Source organism: Capra hircus, chromosome 4, assembly GCF_001704415.2.
Source record: "Capra hircus breed San Clemente chromosome 4, ASM170441v1, whole genome shotgun sequence".
Taxonomy (NCBI): domain Eukaryota; kingdom Metazoa; phylum Chordata; class Mammalia; order Artiodactyla; family Bovidae; genus Capra; species Capra hircus.
Window position 1 is genome coordinate 110,753,738 of NC_030811.1, and position 18,056 is coordinate 110,771,793.

General features: G+C 40.6%; 1 protein-coding gene and 1 non-coding gene across 3 annotated transcripts in view; one reads left to right on the forward strand and one right to left on the reverse strand.

Annotated features, from left to right (window-relative positions):
- Positions 1 to 18,056, forward strand: part of PEX1 (peroxisomal biogenesis factor 1) — a 74,664-nt gene that overhangs the window by 16,711 nt on the left and 39,897 nt on the right. For both annotated transcript variants that reach the window (XM_018047430.1, XM_018047429.1), the window contains exons 4-10: positions 4,543 to 4,657; positions 4,756 to 5,522; positions 7,355 to 7,474; positions 13,999 to 14,122; positions 14,354 to 14,457; positions 15,353 to 15,435; positions 16,571 to 16,703. In XM_018047430.1, the coding sequence (XP_017902919.1) occupies positions 4,543 to 4,657; positions 4,756 to 5,522; positions 7,355 to 7,474; positions 13,999 to 14,122; positions 14,354 to 14,457; positions 15,353 to 15,435; positions 16,571 to 16,703 (1,446 nt within the window). The remainder of the gene's footprint in view (positions 1 to 4,542; positions 4,658 to 4,755; positions 5,523 to 7,354; positions 7,475 to 13,998; positions 14,123 to 14,353; positions 14,458 to 15,352; positions 15,436 to 16,570; positions 16,704 to 18,056) is intronic.
- Positions 16,855 to 16,927, reverse strand: TRNAG-CCC. Its single transcript has one exon. It is a non-coding gene; the product is annotated as a tRNA-Gly (tRNA).

Genomic DNA, 18,056 nt, shown 5'->3' on the forward strand with positions numbered 1-18,056 from the left:
CAGTTGGTAAAGAATCTGCCTGCAATGCAGGAGACCCTGGTTCGATTCCTGGGTCAGGAAGATCCACTGGAGAAGGGATAGGCCACCCACTCCAGTATTCTGGGGCTTTCCTTGTGGCTCAACTGGTAAAGAATCTGCCTGTGATGCAGGAGACCTGGGTGTGATCCCTGGGTTGGGAAGACCCCCTGGAGAAGGGAAGGGCTACCCGTGCCAGTATCCTGGCCTGGAGAATTCCATGGACTGTACATGGTCCACGGGGTCGCAAAGACTGAGCGACTTTCAGTTTCACTTTTCTCATATCCTTACATGACAGTTGGAAAAATCATAGCTTTGACTACATGGACCTTTGTTGGCAAAGTGCTCTCTCTGCTTTTTAATTATGCCATTTAGGTCTGTCACAGCTTTTGTTTGTAGGGAGGTTTATCACTACAGATTCTATTTCACTTTCAGTGACTGGTCTGTTCAACTGATCTATTTCTTGATTCAATTTCAGTGGGCTGTATGTTTCTAGATCCATTTCTTCCAGGTTGTCTAATTTGTTGGCATATAATTTGTTTTTGTTTTTTAGACGTGTTGTGCAGCTTTCAGGATCTCACTTCCCCAGCCAGGGATTGAACCTGGGCCATAGCAGTGAGGAGCTGCAAGTCCTAACCACTAGATCATCAGGGAGTTCCCAGCATTTAATTGTTCAGAGTCTTCTCTTACGGGTTTCCGTATTTCTGCAGGATTTGTTGATTTCTCCTTTTTCATTTCTTATTTTCTTTATATAGGTTCTTTCTCTTTTCTTAATGAGCCTGGTCAGAGGTTTGTCAATGTTGTTTATCCTTTCAAAGACCAAGCTCTTAGTTTTAATAAATTTTTTTCTGTCTTTTTTTTTTTTTTTTAATCCTTATGTCCTCCCTGCTCTTTATTACTTCCTTCCTTCTAGTAGCTTTAGGTTTTGTTTCTTTTTCTAATTCTTTTATGTGTAGATTAGGTTGTTTGTTTGAGATTCTTGTTGTTTTTTGAGGAAGACCTTTATTGTTATGAACTTCCCTCTAAGAACTGCCTTTGCTGCAGGCCATAGATTTTGTATTGTGTTCTGATTGTACTTGTCTCAAGGTATTTTTAAATTTCCTTTTGATTTCCTCATTGGTTTTTTAGTAGCATGTTGTGTAGTCTCTATGTAATCTTTTCCTCATTCCTTTTCCTGTGGTTAATTGGTAATTTTGTGCCATTGTGGTTGGAGAAGATGCCTGAAATACTTTCTATACTCTTGAATTTGTTGAGGTTAGTTCATGCCCTACTGTGTGGTCAGTCCTAGAAAATGTTCCACGTGCACTTGAAAAGAATGTATATTCTACTTTGGGGGGATGTAATGTCCTGAAAATAGGAATTAAGTGTAACTGTTCTATTGGGTCATGTAGGCTTTCTCTTGCCTTACTGATTTTCTGTCTAGAGGATCTGTTCTGTGATGTGAGTGGGCTGTTCATGTCTCCCTCTATTGCTGCCTTCCTGCTGGTTTCTCCCTTTACGTCTGTTGTTTAGTCACTAAGTTGTGTCCAACTCTTTGTGACCCCATGGACTATAGTCATCCAGGCTCCTCTGCCCATGGGATTTCCCAGGCAAGAATACTGGAGTGGCTTGCCATTTTCTTCTCCAGGGGATCTTCCCAACCTAAGGATTGAACCTGGTCTCCTGAATTGGAGGCAGATTCTTTGCCACTGAGCCACCGAGGAAGCCCTTTCATCTTTAGCTTGTGTTTTATGTATTTGGGTGCCCCGTGTTAGCTGCATATATGGGGGCAAGCGTAACACCTTCTCGTATTGCTCCTTCCACCATTATGTGGTGCCCTCATCTTTCTTCATGGCCTTTGTCTTAAAGTTTGTTTTGTCTGATGTTAATTTAAGTATTGCAACTTCTGCTCTCCTTTTATTTCCAATACATGAAATATCCTTTTCTGTGCCGTCACTTCTAATCTGTGTCCTTTGCCATCAGGTGGGTCTCATATAGGCTGCATATTGTAGGGTCTTTTTTTTTTTAATCCAGTCTGCCACTCTGTCTATTGATTGGAACATTCAGTCCATTGACCTTTAAGGTAATCATTGATACATATGTATTTATTGCCATACTAGACCTTATTTTCCAGTTGATTCTTTGTTTTTCTTCCTGTTTCTTTTTGTGGTTTGGTGGTTTACTTTATGCTTATGTTCTTTTTGGGTTTTGTGCATTTATTTTATGTTTTTGATTTGTGACTGCCCTGTTTTTTAAGTATGTTAACCCTTTTGTATATCTGCTTGCTTTAAACTGATAGTCATATCTGCTGAAACATATTCTTAAAAAAAAAAAAGAATGTGAATTTTCTTACTGTCCTTCCCCACATTTTATGATTTTGATGTCCTTTTTTACATCTTCATGTTTATCCCTTTGCTGTTGCATATATTTATCATCACTTTCACAAATAGACTTTTTCCTTTTTTTTTTGGATATTTATACTAGCCAGTTTAAATGATTTACTTTCCAGTCATGATTTCTCCCTTTCTATATCTCCTTGCTTCTTTTCTATTTAGAGATCTTTTAATATTTCCATAGTTTTACTATTGGTATATTCATTTAGTTTTTGCTTGCCTGAGAAATCCTTTATTTTTTCTTCTTATTCTAAACAATAATCTTGCTGGATAGAATATTCTAGATTGCAGGATTTTCCCTTTCAAGACTTTGAATATATTTTGCCACTCCCTTTTGACCTGCAGTGTTTCTGTAGAGAAATCAGCTGATAGGCTTATGGGGGTTCCCTTGTAATTAACTCTTTGTTTTTGTCTTGCTGCCTTTAGAATCCTCTTTAACTTTTGCCATTTTTATTATAGTATGTCTTGGTGGAGGTCTGTTTGGATTCATATTGTTTAGGATCCTCTGTGCTTCCTATTTAGGTTTGGGAAATTTTTAGTCATAATTTCTTCAAATACACTTTCAATCCCCTTTTCTCTTCTCCTTATGGAAAACATATTACATATAGATCAGCACACTTTATATTATTATCCAGTGGGTCTCATATTGCTTTAACTTTTTTCATTTGGCTTTCTGTCTGCTGTTTTGTGTAATTTTCCTTTGTTCTGTCTTCCAGATCACTTATTCTTTCTTTTGCATTATTCTGGTATTCATTACCTTTAGCTCAACTTTCACCTTGGCAAATGAGTTTTCTAACTTTTCTTGGCTCCTCCTTATAGTCCCTAGTTCCTTTTTATAGCAATTTGCGTTTCTGTTGATAGCCTTTCTTAATTCCCTTAGCATTTTCATTACCACTTTTTGAAGTTGGTGTCTGTTAGACTGATGAGGTCTGTTTCACTGTTCGTTTAGGGGAATTCTCTTGGTCTTTTAGTTGGGAGTAATTCCTCTGCTCCTTCATTTTACTTATATTTCTCTTGGTCCAAGTTTAGGAGAAAGTCATCTACTGTAGCCTTGGAGGACTGTTTATACATGAGGGCATCCCTCCTGCATAGCTTGTGTGGATGTAACACTTCTTTGAGGGTTGTTTTTGGCTTGAATGCTTGCTGTCTCTTTTCTCTGCATGTGCTGTCCATTGTCCACTTGATAAGGGGTGTGCAGGTGCTCGGCCCATGCACAGTCCCAAAAAGGCAAGGGCAGCAGTTGGTGCTCAGTCATGGGACCCTTGGTGGCGGCAGTGCCTACCGCCTGCCGCGGTCTGCAGCTACCTCTGGAGTCTGAGGTGCTAGCGGCCGCTTGTGCCTACCCCAGAGCTCGTGTAGGTGGTGCCCTGTCACCTGAGAGCACACAGCAGGAGAGGAATTCCTGTGGCAGTCCTGCACCTCTCCTTGCATGCCCCCTAACAATATCACCTTACCTCTCTGGTGGGCCCAGGCTTATTCCCATATCCCTTGGTTGGGGCACGTGACATCCTAGTCCCCTTGGGCTGTCCATACTGTCAACCCCAGTCCTCGCCCCAGTTCTACCTCTGAAGCCTGAGCCTCGGCCCCCACCTGCCTCCGTGGACGAGCATCTCAGACTGGGGAGGGCCTGGTGGCAGTACTGACCGTCTGTGCAGGTCTGTCTCTGTGTTGCCCTCTGTAAACCAGTGCTATTCTGTCTCAGACTCCAGAGCCCCTCCTAGGGCCCCACTGATCTGTCCGCCTGTGACAGGGCTTCCAAGGGAGCAGAAGCCTTTCCCCTCTCATAGCTCCTATCCAGATTCCTTTCTCTCTCTCTCTTTTTTTTTGTCTTTGTTTTGTTCTTCACAGTTAAATCGAGATTTTTTTGCCCTTTGGAAATCTAGAAAATGTTCTACCAATGTTCACTAGATGTTCTGTGAGAACAATTCCACAGGCAGACGTATTTTTGATACATTTGTGGGAGAAGGGGAGCTCCCCATCCTACTCTTCCTCCACCTTGATTTGATCCCCCAAAATATCAGTGTCTTTAGATTTCTCTTCTCTGAGCGGTATTCTAAACCAAGTAGGTTTGCTTTATAAGAAAGGGTTGAGGTTTCCTTTCTAAACATGAAATAGACAAAATGTAAAGGGGACTGACCCTTTTGTTTATTTCTAGGAGCTGCATGCTGCTTCCCTCGAACAGCACCTTCTAGATCAGATTCGAATAGTTTTTCCGAAAGCCATTTTTCCGGTCTGGGTTGATCAACAGACTCACATATACATCCAGATTGGTAGGTGCTGTTGTAACACTTTCTGTCCTACTCTTCACTATCGCATTGACTCCAAAGCAGAGGTCAGCGCACACTGATGACCCTTGTTTTCTGTGCAGCCGCACTGATACCAGATGCTCCTTATGGAAGGCTGGAAACCGACAGCAGGCTCCTGATTCAGCCAAAGACCCGCCAAGCCAAAGAGAGCACATTTTCAGAAGCAGATAATATACCTGGAAAATTTCATCATTATGGAAGAGACCAAAGAGGATTGACAAAAGGACTTCAGACCAAGCAACTTCAGTCAAATACTGTAGGAGTCGCTGGGTCTAAAGAAAGAGAATCAGAGGGTAGAACTGACTCATCATTTATACCAAGCTTATGGACTGTGATAGGAAGCATTTTTTCTTCTGGGTCTGAGAAGAAACGAGACACATCCTGGGGATTAACTGAAATCAGTGCTTTCAAAAACATGCAGTCAGCAGATGTTCCTCTGGACAATATTTTCAGAGTGTGCAAATCCCAGCCTCCCAGCATATGTAAGGCATCAGCTGCTTCTGTGTTTGACAAACATTGTGCCATTCATGTATTTCCATGGGACCAGGAATACTTTGATGTGGAGCCCAGCTTCACTGTGACCTATGGAAAGCTAGTGAAACTGCTTTCTCCAAAGCAGCAGCAAAGCAGAACAAAGCAAAATGTCCTGTCACCTGAGAAAGAGAAGCAGATGTCAGAGCCTCTAGATCAAAAGCAGGTTAGCCCAGACCATGGTCACAAAGCAGGCAAGGCCTGTGTGCTAAAGGTAGTCTGGAATGGACTCGAGGAACTGAAGAATGCCATGAAATACACCAAAAACTTAGACGCGCTTCATCTCGGGAAAGTCTGGGTTAGTATAAGTCTTTCTTTAAAAAACAGTGTGTTAGTTGCTCAGTTGTGTCCGACTCTTTGCAACCCCATGGACTATAGCTCGCCAGGCTCCTCTATCCATGGAATTCTCCAGGCAAGAATACTGGAATGGGTAGTCATTCCTTCTCCAAGGGGTCTTCCCAACCCAGGTGTTGAACCTGGGTCTCCCGCATTCCAGGCAGATTCTTCACCATCTGAGCCACCAGGGAAGCCCCAAATTGTACTATAGTTGATTTATAGTGTTGTTTGTTTCTGGTCTGCAGCAAATGGGTTTGTATAAATCATATAAAATACTTTTATGTTGCTTGAACTTGCCCAGATTTTGAACTAAAATATTATAATATTTTATGCACAAGTTGAAAACCAGTGTAATAAACCCTATTTAAAGTCCCCCTCCTCTAGTGTTCCCTGGTGGCTCAGATGGTAAAGAATCTGCCTGCAATGCAGGAGACCAGGATTTGATCCCCAGTTCGGAAAGATCTCCTGGAGAAGGAAATGGCAACCCACTCCAGTATTCTTGCCTGGAGAATCCCATGGATGGAGGAACCTGGCTGGCTACAGTCCCTGGGGTCACAAAGAGTCGGACACGACTGAGTGGCTAACAACGAAAGTTCCTGTGGGGATGCATTTCTAATTGCAGGGTAAAGTCCTTGTTTGGGTAAGGTTTGTGTGTTTTTCTGGCTAATAAACTTGGACAGGTAAAAGCTAAGATAGGTACAGGCCCAGAGAGGTCAAAATTACCTGCCTGGGGTAACAAGTCAGTAAGTAGAATGAGGATTCAAACCCTGGCAGGCTGACTCTTGAGTTCATGCTTCAAATGGAGGCCCTACGAAGCTTCCCATCTTTAATGCCTGAAGATTTGCTTCCACCTTCTTGAAAGCAAAGGAATGTCTTGGTATGTACTGGGGGAAATGCCCAGTGTAGGGAGAGACCCACAGTGTGAGATGACCGGGATTCAGAGGTACCCAGAAAGCTCCTTACCCTGCTGGTATTGTTTCTTTGCTGTGATGGAGAGAGAAAGTAGCACCACTAGCATTTCACCTCCTCATCCTAACTTCAGATGTTAATGTTTATTTTGTATGAAGTGAGCCACCAGCCTCCTTTATTTTAACCTAATTTTGAAGGAAGATTATTAGAACAGGGAAGAACGATGGAAGGGAAAGGGAGTCCCCTTGGTAGATTTCTCTTACTCTCACAGTTTAGACTGTGACCTTTAGGTAGGTGACTTACAGGTTGTAATCTCTTCGGCCTACATTGTTCTCCAAAGCGCCAACCCTGCCTCATATTTCCTGTTACCTCTAATCTCTTCCTCAAGAAGATCCCACTGCATCTTGAAAATCATATTGTCTGAACTTGTTAATGGACCTGTCTGTTTCTAATAATGGTTCTGCCATTAGGCAGGAAACACTGTTATTCCCCTGATACTATATGGTGAGGATGGGGTGAAAAAGTGGTGACCGAGTGCCGGAGACCAGGCGAGACGGCAGTGAGGAGCCTGTGCTTGCCACTCTGCGGTCAGGGTGGGAGGGTGCCCAGTGAGAGGTGGCAGTTGGAACCAGGAACTCAGGCTGGCTTAACCGGAGAGAGCGAAAGTGATCACCTTCTGAAGAGGATGTTAAAGAAACAACTGTAGGAAAAAAGTGAAATGTTCGTATTACAACAGTACCTGAATGCCCCCCTATACTATCAGTCATGGCAGTATCTTATCATTCACCTGAGTTGATAGAAATTAATATCAGTGTTTATGCTGTGGAATATTTCTTAATCGAGATTTTAACGTCTATATTTTAAATTCATTTTTACATATTTCAGATTCCAGATGACCTGAGAAAGAGGCTAAATATAGAAATGCATGCGGTCGTCAGAATAACTCCAGTGGAAGTTACCCCTAACATTCCAAGATCTCTAAAACTACAACCTACAGAAAACTTGGTGAGTTCACATTTATGTATCACACTTATTTTACATGCGTGGTAAACTTTCTAGTTGCTTTAGCTAAGTAATAAGAATGTACTCCTTTATTCTAAAAGAGCAAAGAAGTCTTTTGGTTTTATTGTGATAAAATACATATAAGATAAAATGCTTTTAACTCTTTGAGTGTGCAATTTAGTGCCATTAAGTACATTTATAACATGAAACCACCACTATTTCTGAAACTTTTCCATCCACTGAATAGAAACTTTGTGCCCATTAAGCAATCACTCCCCACCTTTTCCTCCCCCAATTCTCAACTGTGATCAGTCTCTGTGAATTTGCTTATTTTAGATCTTATATGTAGGTGGAATCATACAATATTTGCCCTTTGTGTCTTCGTTATTTCATTTAACATGTTGTCAGGGTTTATCCACACTATAGCATATATCAAACTTCACTCCTGTTTATGGCTGCATAGTATTCCATTGTATGTAAATATACACATGTTGTTTATAAATCAGTTGATGGACACTGGGGTTATTTCTGTGTGTTTTTTTTTTTTAACTGTTCTGATTAATGCTGCTATGAATATTGATATACAGATATTTGAGTCCCTACTTTCGGTTCTTTTGGGTACATACCCCGGAGTTGAATTGCTGGATCAAATGGCACTGTTTACCTGTTTCAGAAACCAGAAGGCCTTTTTTTTTCCTGCTCTGGAACTTTGCTGCTGCAGGCAGGCTTTCTCTAGTTGCCGTGAGCGGGGCTGCTCTCTAGTTGCAGGGCACGAGCTTCTCACTGCCATGGCTTCTCTTGTTGCAGAGTATGGCTCAGTAGTTGTGGCGCTTGAGCTTGGTTGCCCCATGGCATGTGGGATCTTCCTGGACCAGGGATCAAACCTGTGTCCCTTTCATTGGCGGGCGGATTCTTAACCCCTGGACCACCAGGAAAGTCTGCAGGAAGTCTTTAATAAATGATATACATATAACATACATTGTGCCAATGCAAGTATGGATAATTTGGCATTTAAAGGATTGATATTTTTGCTACATCTGGGCAGTTTTTTAAGAAAATTCTCACATGTTTCAGTATTAACAGTGCAGTGTAAAAGAGAGTTAGACTGTTTTACTTTTCAGCACTTAATTTTGATACACACTGATATGGTTAGGAATTGAAGTATGGAACTTAATTTTAAAATCTCTTTAGGGTATTATCAGGCTTCCCTGATAGCTCAGTTGGTAAAGAATCTGGCTGCAATGCAGGAGACCCCAGTTCGGTTCCTGGGTCGGGAAGACTTGCTGGAGAAGGGAAAGGCTACCCACTCCAGTGTTCTATCCTGGAGAATTCCAGAGACTGTAGAGTCCATGGGGTCCAAAGAGTCAGATGCAGCTGAGCGACTTTCATTTATTTTCCTTTAGAGTGTTGTCATCTGTACCAACATAGCTTACCAGTTCTCAGAGAATTGTAACAGAGGAAAATTATTATATGTTCAGAAAATGCCAAACATGATTCAATCTTTCTCTGATAATTTGCATTATACTTCCGGGTCCTCTGGATAATGATGGTCATTATAAAACCATTTTCACAGATCTTTCTGCTTGACGGAACCTCAGATAAAATAGTTTATATTCTGTGACTAGAGAAGAAGAAAACAAATAGAACACATGCCATTTCCATAACAGTATGCAACTGAGCATTTGACATGTTCACTGACTTATAGTTTAACTTTCCGATTCTTTGGTCTTCGGTGGTTTTCTGATCTGTGCGTTGTGTTATAGTTGATTTACTTTAGAGTCTAGTTGGTTTACAGTGTTGCGTTTCAGATGTATAGCAGATTGATTCAGTTCTACATATATCCATTCTTTTTCAGATTCTTGTCCCATGTAGATTATTACAGAATATTGGCTGGAGTTCTCTGTGCTATACAGTAGTTCCTTGTTGATTATTTTATATACAGTAGTGTGTATATGTTAATCTCAAACTCCTAATTTATCTTCCCTCCACCTTTGCACTTTGATAACCATAAGTTGTTTTTGGAATCTGTGAGTCTTGTTTCTGTTTTGTAAATAAATTAATTTGTATCCTTTTTTTTAGATTCCACATGTAAGTGAAATCTTCTTCTGTCTGAAATAGAAGTAATTCAATTAGTATGATTTATGTCAGAGTGTTCTGGCTATGTTTTCCTCTAAGAATTATTTTAATTAGATTATAGTTACTTTACAGTGTTTTACAGCAAACTGAATTAGCTGTTTGTTTAGCCACGAAGTCATGTCTGACTCTGTGCGTGCGACGCCATGGACTGCAGCAACCAGGCCTCCCTGTCCTTCACTATCTCCCGGAGATTGTTCAGACTCATATCCATTGAGTTGGTGATGCCATCTAACCGCTTCATCCTCTGCTGACCTCTTCTTCTTTTGCCTTAAATCTTCCCTAGCATCAGAGTCTTTCCAGTGAGTCAACTCTTCGCATCAGGTGGCCAAAGTATTGGAGTTTCAGCATCAGTCCTTTCAATGAATATTCAGGACTAATTTCCTTTAGGATTAACTAGTTTAATCTCCTGCAGTTCGAGGGACTCTCAAGCATCTTCTCCAGCACCACAATTTGAAAGCATCAATTCTTTGGCACTCAGCCTTCTTTATGGCCTAATTCTCTCATCAATACATGACTAGTGCAAAGACCCTAGCTTTGACTATGCGGACATTTGTCAGGGAAGTGATGTCTTTGCTTTTTAATACAACTGTAGGCTTGTCACAGCTTGCTGCCCAAGAAGCAAGCTTCTGATTTCATGGCTGCAGTCACTGTCCGCAGTGATTTGGGAACAGAAGAAGAGAAACTCTGCCACTGCTTCTGCTGTTTCCCCATCTGTTTGCCATGAAGTGATGGGACCGAACGTCATGCTGTTAGCTTTCTGAGTGCTGAGTTGTAAGCCACTTTTTCACTCTCCTCTTTCACTTTCATCAAGAAGCTTTTTAGTTCCTCTTCGCTTTGTGCCATGAGGGTGGTATCATCTGCATATCTGAGGTTGTTGATATTTCTCCCAGCAGTCTTGATTCCAGCTTGTGACTCATCCAGCCCAGTATATCACTGTTTAAGTTAAATATGCAGGGTGACAATATACAGCTTTGACATACTCCTTTCTCAAGTTTGAACCAGTCTGCTGTTTCATGTAAGATTCTAACTGTTGCTTCCTGACCAGCATACAGGTTTCTCAGGAGACAGGTAAGATGGTCTGGTGTTCCCATCTCTAAGAATTTTCCGCAGTTTGTTGTGATCGACTTTCCCATAGTCAGTGAAGCAGAAGTAGTTTTTTTTTTTTTTTTTTTTTTCTGGAATTCCCTTGCTTTGTCTATGATCCAGTGAATGTTGGCAGTTTGATCTTGGTTCCTCTGCCTTTTCTAAGTCCAGCTTGTACACCTGGAAGGTCTTGGTTTTTAAGCCTAGCTTGAAGGATTTTTGAGCACAACCTTAGTAGCATGAGAAATGAGTGCAAATATATGGTAGTTTTTACATTCTTTGGCACTGCCCTTCTTTGGGATTAGAAATAAGAACGGACCTTTTCCAGTCCTGTGGCCACTGCTGGGTTTTCCAGATTTGCTGACATATAGAGTGGAGCACTTTTAAGAGCATCATCTTTTAGAATTTGAAATAGGTCAGCTGGAATCCCATCACCTCCACTAGCTTCATTGATAGTAGTGCTTCCTAAGGGCCACTTAACTTCACACTCCAGGAAGTCTGGCTCTCGCTGAGTGACACGATTGTCTTGGTTATCCAGGTCATTAAGAGCTTTTTTGGACAGTTCTTCTGTGTGTTCTTGCCACCTCTCCTAAATCTCTGTTTGTTTTTTCAAGCTTCTGGTACTTTCTTAAATGTTTCTTGTGTCCTCTGTCTGTGCCACCATTCTTTTGTTGAGATCGTGAGTCATCTTTACTCTAATTACGCTGAATTCTTCCCCAGGCAGATTGCCTGTCTCCACTTCGTTGTTCTGGGGTTTTATACCTGGTTTCTTTGTCTGGAACATGTTTCTCAGCTGGCTCATGCTTTCTAACTTTCCGTGTTTGTGCTCTCTGTTCCTCAGGCTACAGGATTGTGGTTCTTCTTGCTTCTGGCGTCTCCCCCTAGTTGGTGAGGTTGATCCAGGGGCGTGTGCAGACCTCCTGTTGGGAGAGACTGCTGCCTGCCCCCCACCCCCCGCCCTCAACTGCCCCTGTGAGTGGATCTGGTCTTGTCTGTGTCTGCAGGGCTGTGTCACGGGGTGTGTTTGGAGGCAGCTGTTGGCTCAGGGAGGCATTTGGGCAGCCTGCCTGTTCCTGAGCTGGGGGCTGTGCTCCCACCCTTGTGGTGGCTCTGGGGCATCCCAGCGCTGGAGCCTGCAGGCTGTTGGGGGGGCCAGGCCTCCGGGAGCGCTCATGCCTGTGAACAGTGCGCGAGCCGCTGCCACCGGCGTCCGTGTCCTCGCAGGGAGCCCCAGCCAGCCCCCGCCTCCCCAGGGAGCCGCCCGCGGCCTGCAGGCAGTCCCAGCCCGGGTCTCCGCGGAGTCGCCGTCTAGCCCTGCCGCCCTAGTGCAGGTGAAGCCTTGCTGAGCGCCGGCGTTGAAGCTGCACCGGCCTTCGCAGCCCAGAGTCGCTGGTGGCCCCTCCTCCCGGTGCCAGACCCCCTGCCTGGGCCGCTGACACGGGGCCCGGAGCGCGCGCTCCTGTGGCAGAACTTCTGCGATACTCTTGTTTTCCAGTCTGTGGGTCTCCCACCCAGCGGGTATAGGATTTGATTATAGCACAGAAGCACCCCTCCTGCTGTCTTCTTGTAGCTTTTCTTCGCCTTTGGATGTAGAATATCTTTTATGGTAGGTTCAGGTCTTTGTTGTAGATGTTTGTATAGCAGTTAGTTGTGATTTAGCTCTTTTCTTGAGAAGAGGTGAACTGAAGTCCTTTTACTCGCCCTCTTATCTCTGTCTTGTCTCTCAGTATCTTTTTAAAAACCATGTGAAGGAAATTTAACATTGTCTTGATAACTCCAGGATTTTCAGAGTCAGGATTTTGCTGTCTGTATTGCATTGATATTTTTAAGTAATCTTTAAACATATAGGCCATAGTATAAAAGTTTCTGTAATATGGAACTTTTATGGCTCTTGATTTACAAAGTTTTGAGTTCTTTTTTTTTTTAAGTTTATAGGAGCTCTGCTTTTAACGTGGTTATTGATCTTGATATTTTTTACAAAAACTATGTCTTATGTACAGAAATAATTAGCTACTGCTCATTAGTTTCTTGTTTTTTCCTCTCATATTGGCAGTGGGATATTTCCTTTCCTGTCCCTAGTTGTGTGCTTTGGTGGAAGCTGTGTGGCCTTGGCAGGTCTCTCTAGGCTGATTATATCATTTAGGACAGAAAGATGTTCGATTCTAGAGGAACTATGAGTTTCTTTCTGATTCTAAAAGTATTGACTTTAAATAGTTTTCATTTTCATTTTATGACTTTCTCTAGGTCTGTAATCCCATTTTCCAATAATATACAAAGAAGTAACTGACTTATTTCTGTGATTTTTAAGAGTGGGAAAGTGATGCCTTTTCTTAGTTTAGCTTGCTTTTTTAATGGTGAGCATATTCTAAACTGACCTTCATCAGTGGATCTAATGAATGAAGAGAGAGAACAGATATGAGTTGTTATATATGAGCTGTTAGATAATAGATATGGGAGTTGCAAAATGGTAGAAGTTAATTTTCCTAGGCAGATAGTGTCTTTCACATAAGAATTTTGGTTCTGTTTTGTATTTTAAGAAGATTGTTTAAACTTAATAATATTAATCTAAAAGCTTCAGGAATTAGCAGTTTTTCTCAGAATTTCTTAATATCTTTTGAACAGTTTATTAACACTCTCCTTGTTGAATGTATCAGCCATCAGAAAAAAAGAAAGTGAGACTAACACACACAGAGTTTGTTTTTCTCACGTGCAAAGAAGTTTGGCGTCACTCACAGGTGGCTAAACCACGTAGGCACGGATCCAGGCTCCTCTGATCGCTCTCCTCTGTCATCTTTAGCCTTTGTCTCTCCTCCACTCAGATGCGAGATATTTATGGTGGTAAGAGACAGCACATCTGCATTCTGGGCAGCAGATGGAAAGGCATCTTCTTGCAGGGTCTCTCCACCATTCAGTTCGGGAGAGAAGGCCTTCTCTTGGATTGCTGATGGTAATGCGTTGGCCAGAGCGCAGCCACACATGTGCACACACAGCTCCAAGCTGGGAGCAGAGGGGCCTGCTCCCTGCCTGCAGAGTTTGCTTCACAGGAAGCAGGAGAGAATAGGGTTGGAATGGTTATCAAGTGAGCTGAATTATGCTCTGTGTATCACTGGGCATAGAAAAAAGGAGCATTTAAAACTTCGCCGCTTGTGTGACTTTTTCTTCAGGCCGCACCGTACTCATTGTACTGTAATGGCAAGTCCCAAACCTGTGCCCTGTGACCATCACTTCACTGGCGCGATGAGGCGTTAAAATAAGTGTGAAGTTCAGGCCGTAGAACGTCATCACTGTTTCTTCCTTTCCTCTGGCAGTCTGAAGGTGCAAGTGAAGAAGACGTGAAGTCTGTGTTCCGTTCATGGCTACAGCAGTCTGCCACTACCACGATCCCTCTGATAGTATCTGAGGAGGAATACATCAAACTGGAAATGAAAGATGGTAAGTATGTTTTATTTGTTATTTTGATATTTTTCCTATTAAAGAAGTTGGAAATTTTTTCATTGTTTTTCCATCTTGTGATAGATATGAACAGGAAACCTAATAATGATAATTAAACAGCAGATTTTATATATCAAAGAATCCTTTTATTTAAATGTAAATAAATTTAAATTTTAAATTATTTCATCTCAGCTTCGGTACTAACTGCATTTATCACTTTCTTTTTAATAGGGGTGAAGGAGTTTTCTCTGAATATAGTTCATTCTTGGGAAAAGGAAAAAGAAAAAAATATTTTTCTATTGAGTACCAATCTGCTGCAGAAGATGACAATACAAGTAATTAGATACTACTGAATATTTAATGATAAGATTTTCACATGTGATTGATTCTAAAGTATGAATTTACTTGTTAAGACCTTGCATCCTAAACTGTATTAGAAACTCAAATGATAAGAGTAAGGAATAACTTGATTTAAAATATTTTATTCTGTAATCTCTTTAACTTACCTAAACAAATGATTGGTTTATCCTAAATTTAAAATGGATGTTTCAGCAAAATTGTTCCAGGAATAGAATTGATCTTGTTAACTGGCCACTGGATCATGATTTTAAACTCTTCTAGTATGGGAACAAATGAAAACTTAGCTGAGGGCGGTAACTTTTTTTTTTATTCGTATTTTTATTTGCAGTTTTGCTGCACAGCCCATATTATTTTGTCAGTTCTTAAATTCTCAACTCTTCACAACTATTATCAGATTACTTTTCTTCCAGATATGTGTTTAAAATACTCTTTTTAGAACATTATGTTTTGGTTAGGATATTTACTTCATTATAGAACTGAAGATGAAATAAAGTCATTTAGAATTTCAGTGGTTTGAAACTAGATGTTATTTCTTTACTTTGGTGAAATACAATTTAAGGAATACCATTCAGAGACGATACAGATGGAAGATTGTAAAAAGAACGTGACATAAATCAAAATTGCAAATAAAGATATATCTCTAAACTTTATGAAGAAGACATTCTTTACTGCTCGTTAACTATAAATATTTATATTCCTTAGACGAGTAAATTGTTATTGTCAGGGCTATTTTAAGTAATAATCTTGCATGCACAGTATATCTTTTCTCTCTGGTATAACAGAATCAGCAATTCAGTTTCCTGAAACCCAAGAAAAGCAGGCAAAGGTATTATTGTGACATGTAAAATTGATTTTTCCTTGCTACTATAGGTCCTTCTAGATCCTATGGTAAAAGAAGAAAACAGTGAGGAAATTGACTTTATTCTTCCTTTTTTAAAGCTGAACTGCTTGGGGTAAGAAGTCACAGCCAAACTGGCATGTTTAGACACGTTTAGCATTACCTGTCTCAGGGCTTTTATGTGTAAATATTAAATTAGATGTCAGTGTCGTTGACTAGTCTTACTAATGTAATGGTAGATAGTTTCTTCAGGGATTGTTTCTGTTTTCACACCTGGCTTAGTAATTTGCCTTCTCTTCTTAGATAAACTGAAAGACTGAAACGTATTAGAAATTTTACTTTGAGATTTGATCTGTGAGAAAAGAGCCAACTAGATATGACCTGGATCATACATGCTTGAATAAAGCAATAATCTTTTGAAATTAATAAATTAGCTTTGAAAGTTAAATCCAAAGACATTAGTTGAGTGTTTAAAAATATTTCAAATTAAGTTATTCCTTCACTGTCTTATAGATGTACTGATTGATGGGAATTATTTGTGTTTTCCTTAGCTTTTAAGCCTCAATTTCTTTAGCTCTTAATACCGTATAAGAATCTCACATAAACTGTTACTTCTTAGAATTTGTCACAGAGGCCTTTAATGGATGTAGTAGTAGTGATTTTATTTTCTGTAATAGTATAATCTAGAAAGGTTTTAGTTAAAGGATTAAACTACAAAGCAACAATAATCTGCTTTTTAAAGTAAATACTCTATAAAGTAAAAACTCTCAGACTAATTTAATAATTTATGGTATTTATTATCAGAAATAAACTGGCAGAATCAGAATCAGGTTGAAGTTCATGTTTGTGTAATCTTCAGATTGAAACTGGATTTCAAAGATGATGTTTAAGAGGAAATAAGTCTTCAGTTATCCTAATATTTTAAAAGCACTCATGTATGATAATTTTGGTTAACAAGCCAGAATCATTTTGAGGGGGATATGTGTGTGTATTAAGACAAATCCCCTTAAGGATTCCTGTTTGGACAGAATTTTTAGTTACTGCACATGTTTGTAGGTAGTAAAATTAGTTTTAAAATCTGTGACTCAGATTTGGCATTAAAACATTTTACTCTCAAGTAAGGGAAATTTTCCAAGCTTTTACTCTTTTTATAAATCATTAACTAGCCTGCAAAGGAAAATTTCCAAATTGTTTATAGCTAGATTTTATCCTGTTTTAGCGTTTGATCATGCAATTTACATGTTTTGCAGAGGAGTGAATTCCTTAGGCGTCTCCTCCATGGAGCACATCACTCATAGCCTCCTAGGGCGCCCTTTGTCTCGGCAACTGGTGTCCCTTGTGGCAGGACTTAGAAATGGAGCCCTTTTACTCACGGGAGGAAAGGTATGTGGTTAAAATATGCTCATTTTCATTAATCAGCATATTTTTTACTAAAATTTAAAATAAGTATATGGCTGCACCTGGTCTTGGTTGCAGCATGTAGGGTCTCTGTGTTGTGCCATACAACCTCTTAGTTGCCGCCCGTGGGATCGAGTTCCCTGACCAGGGATCAAACCTGGGCCCCCTACATTGGGAATGCAGAGTCTTAGCCACTGGACCATCAGGGAAGTGCCTGATTAGCCATTTTTAATTCCTCTCTCTTTGAGTTTTAATCATCTGTTATATAGGGTTGTTGATACGATAGATGGAAAGAATTTATTCATTCACTAATATTTTTGAGTGCCTGCTATGAGCTATTGAGAAAACAGTGTGGAATTAGGTGACGCTCTCCTTGCTGTTTTTCTATTTCAGTTGATATGGTTGTATGAATTTTCTTTTTTATGATGTTGGTAGGGTGTTAAATAGGGATTCCCTGGTGACTCAGTAGTAAAAAGTCCACCTGTCAATGCAGGAGGCACAGGTTTGATCCCTGAGTTGGGAAGATCCCCTGGGGAAGAAAATGGCAACCTACTCCAGTATTCTTGCCTGGAAAATCTCATGGACGGAGGAGCCTGGCAGGCTACAGCCCGTGAGGTCACAAAAGGTCAGACATGGCTTAGTGACTAAACGACAACAAAGCGTGTTAACGGGGCTGATTAATTTTGAAATGTTGAATCAGCCATGCAAGTCTGTAATAAATCCCACCTACTAGTAGTGGTCTGTTTTTGTGAAGTGAAGTTGCTCAGTCGTGTCTGACTCTTTGCAACCCGTGGACTATAGCCCACCAAGCTCCTCCATCCAGGGCATTCTCCAGGCAAGAATACTGGAATGGGTTGCCATTTCCTTCTCCAGGGTATTCTTTTTATACTTTGCTGAGTTCTGTTTGCTGATATTCTGTTGAGGATTTCTGCGTGTAATTTCACGATCAATACTAGCCTGAAGTTCTGCCTTTGGTTTTGCTCTCAGAGTAATACTGGCCTCACAGAATGGGTTGAAAACTGTTCCCTTCTGTTCTGATTTTTGGAAGAGAGTGTATAAAATTGATGTAAATTCTTTAAAATGTTTAGTAAAATCTCCACTGAAACCATCTGTGCCTAGAGATTTCTTTATATATTTTTTATAAATTCAAAGTCTTTAATCATCTGTTTCATTTTGGCAGGTGTTTGGTAGTTTGTAGTTTTTGAAGAATGTGTTTGTTTCTTCTAAGTTGTCAAATTTGTGAGCATGAAGTTGCTTGTAGTATTCTCCAACTGTGCTCTTATAAAAAATTTTTTATAGGAGTATAGTTGCTTTACTGGAGAAGGGAATGGCAACCCA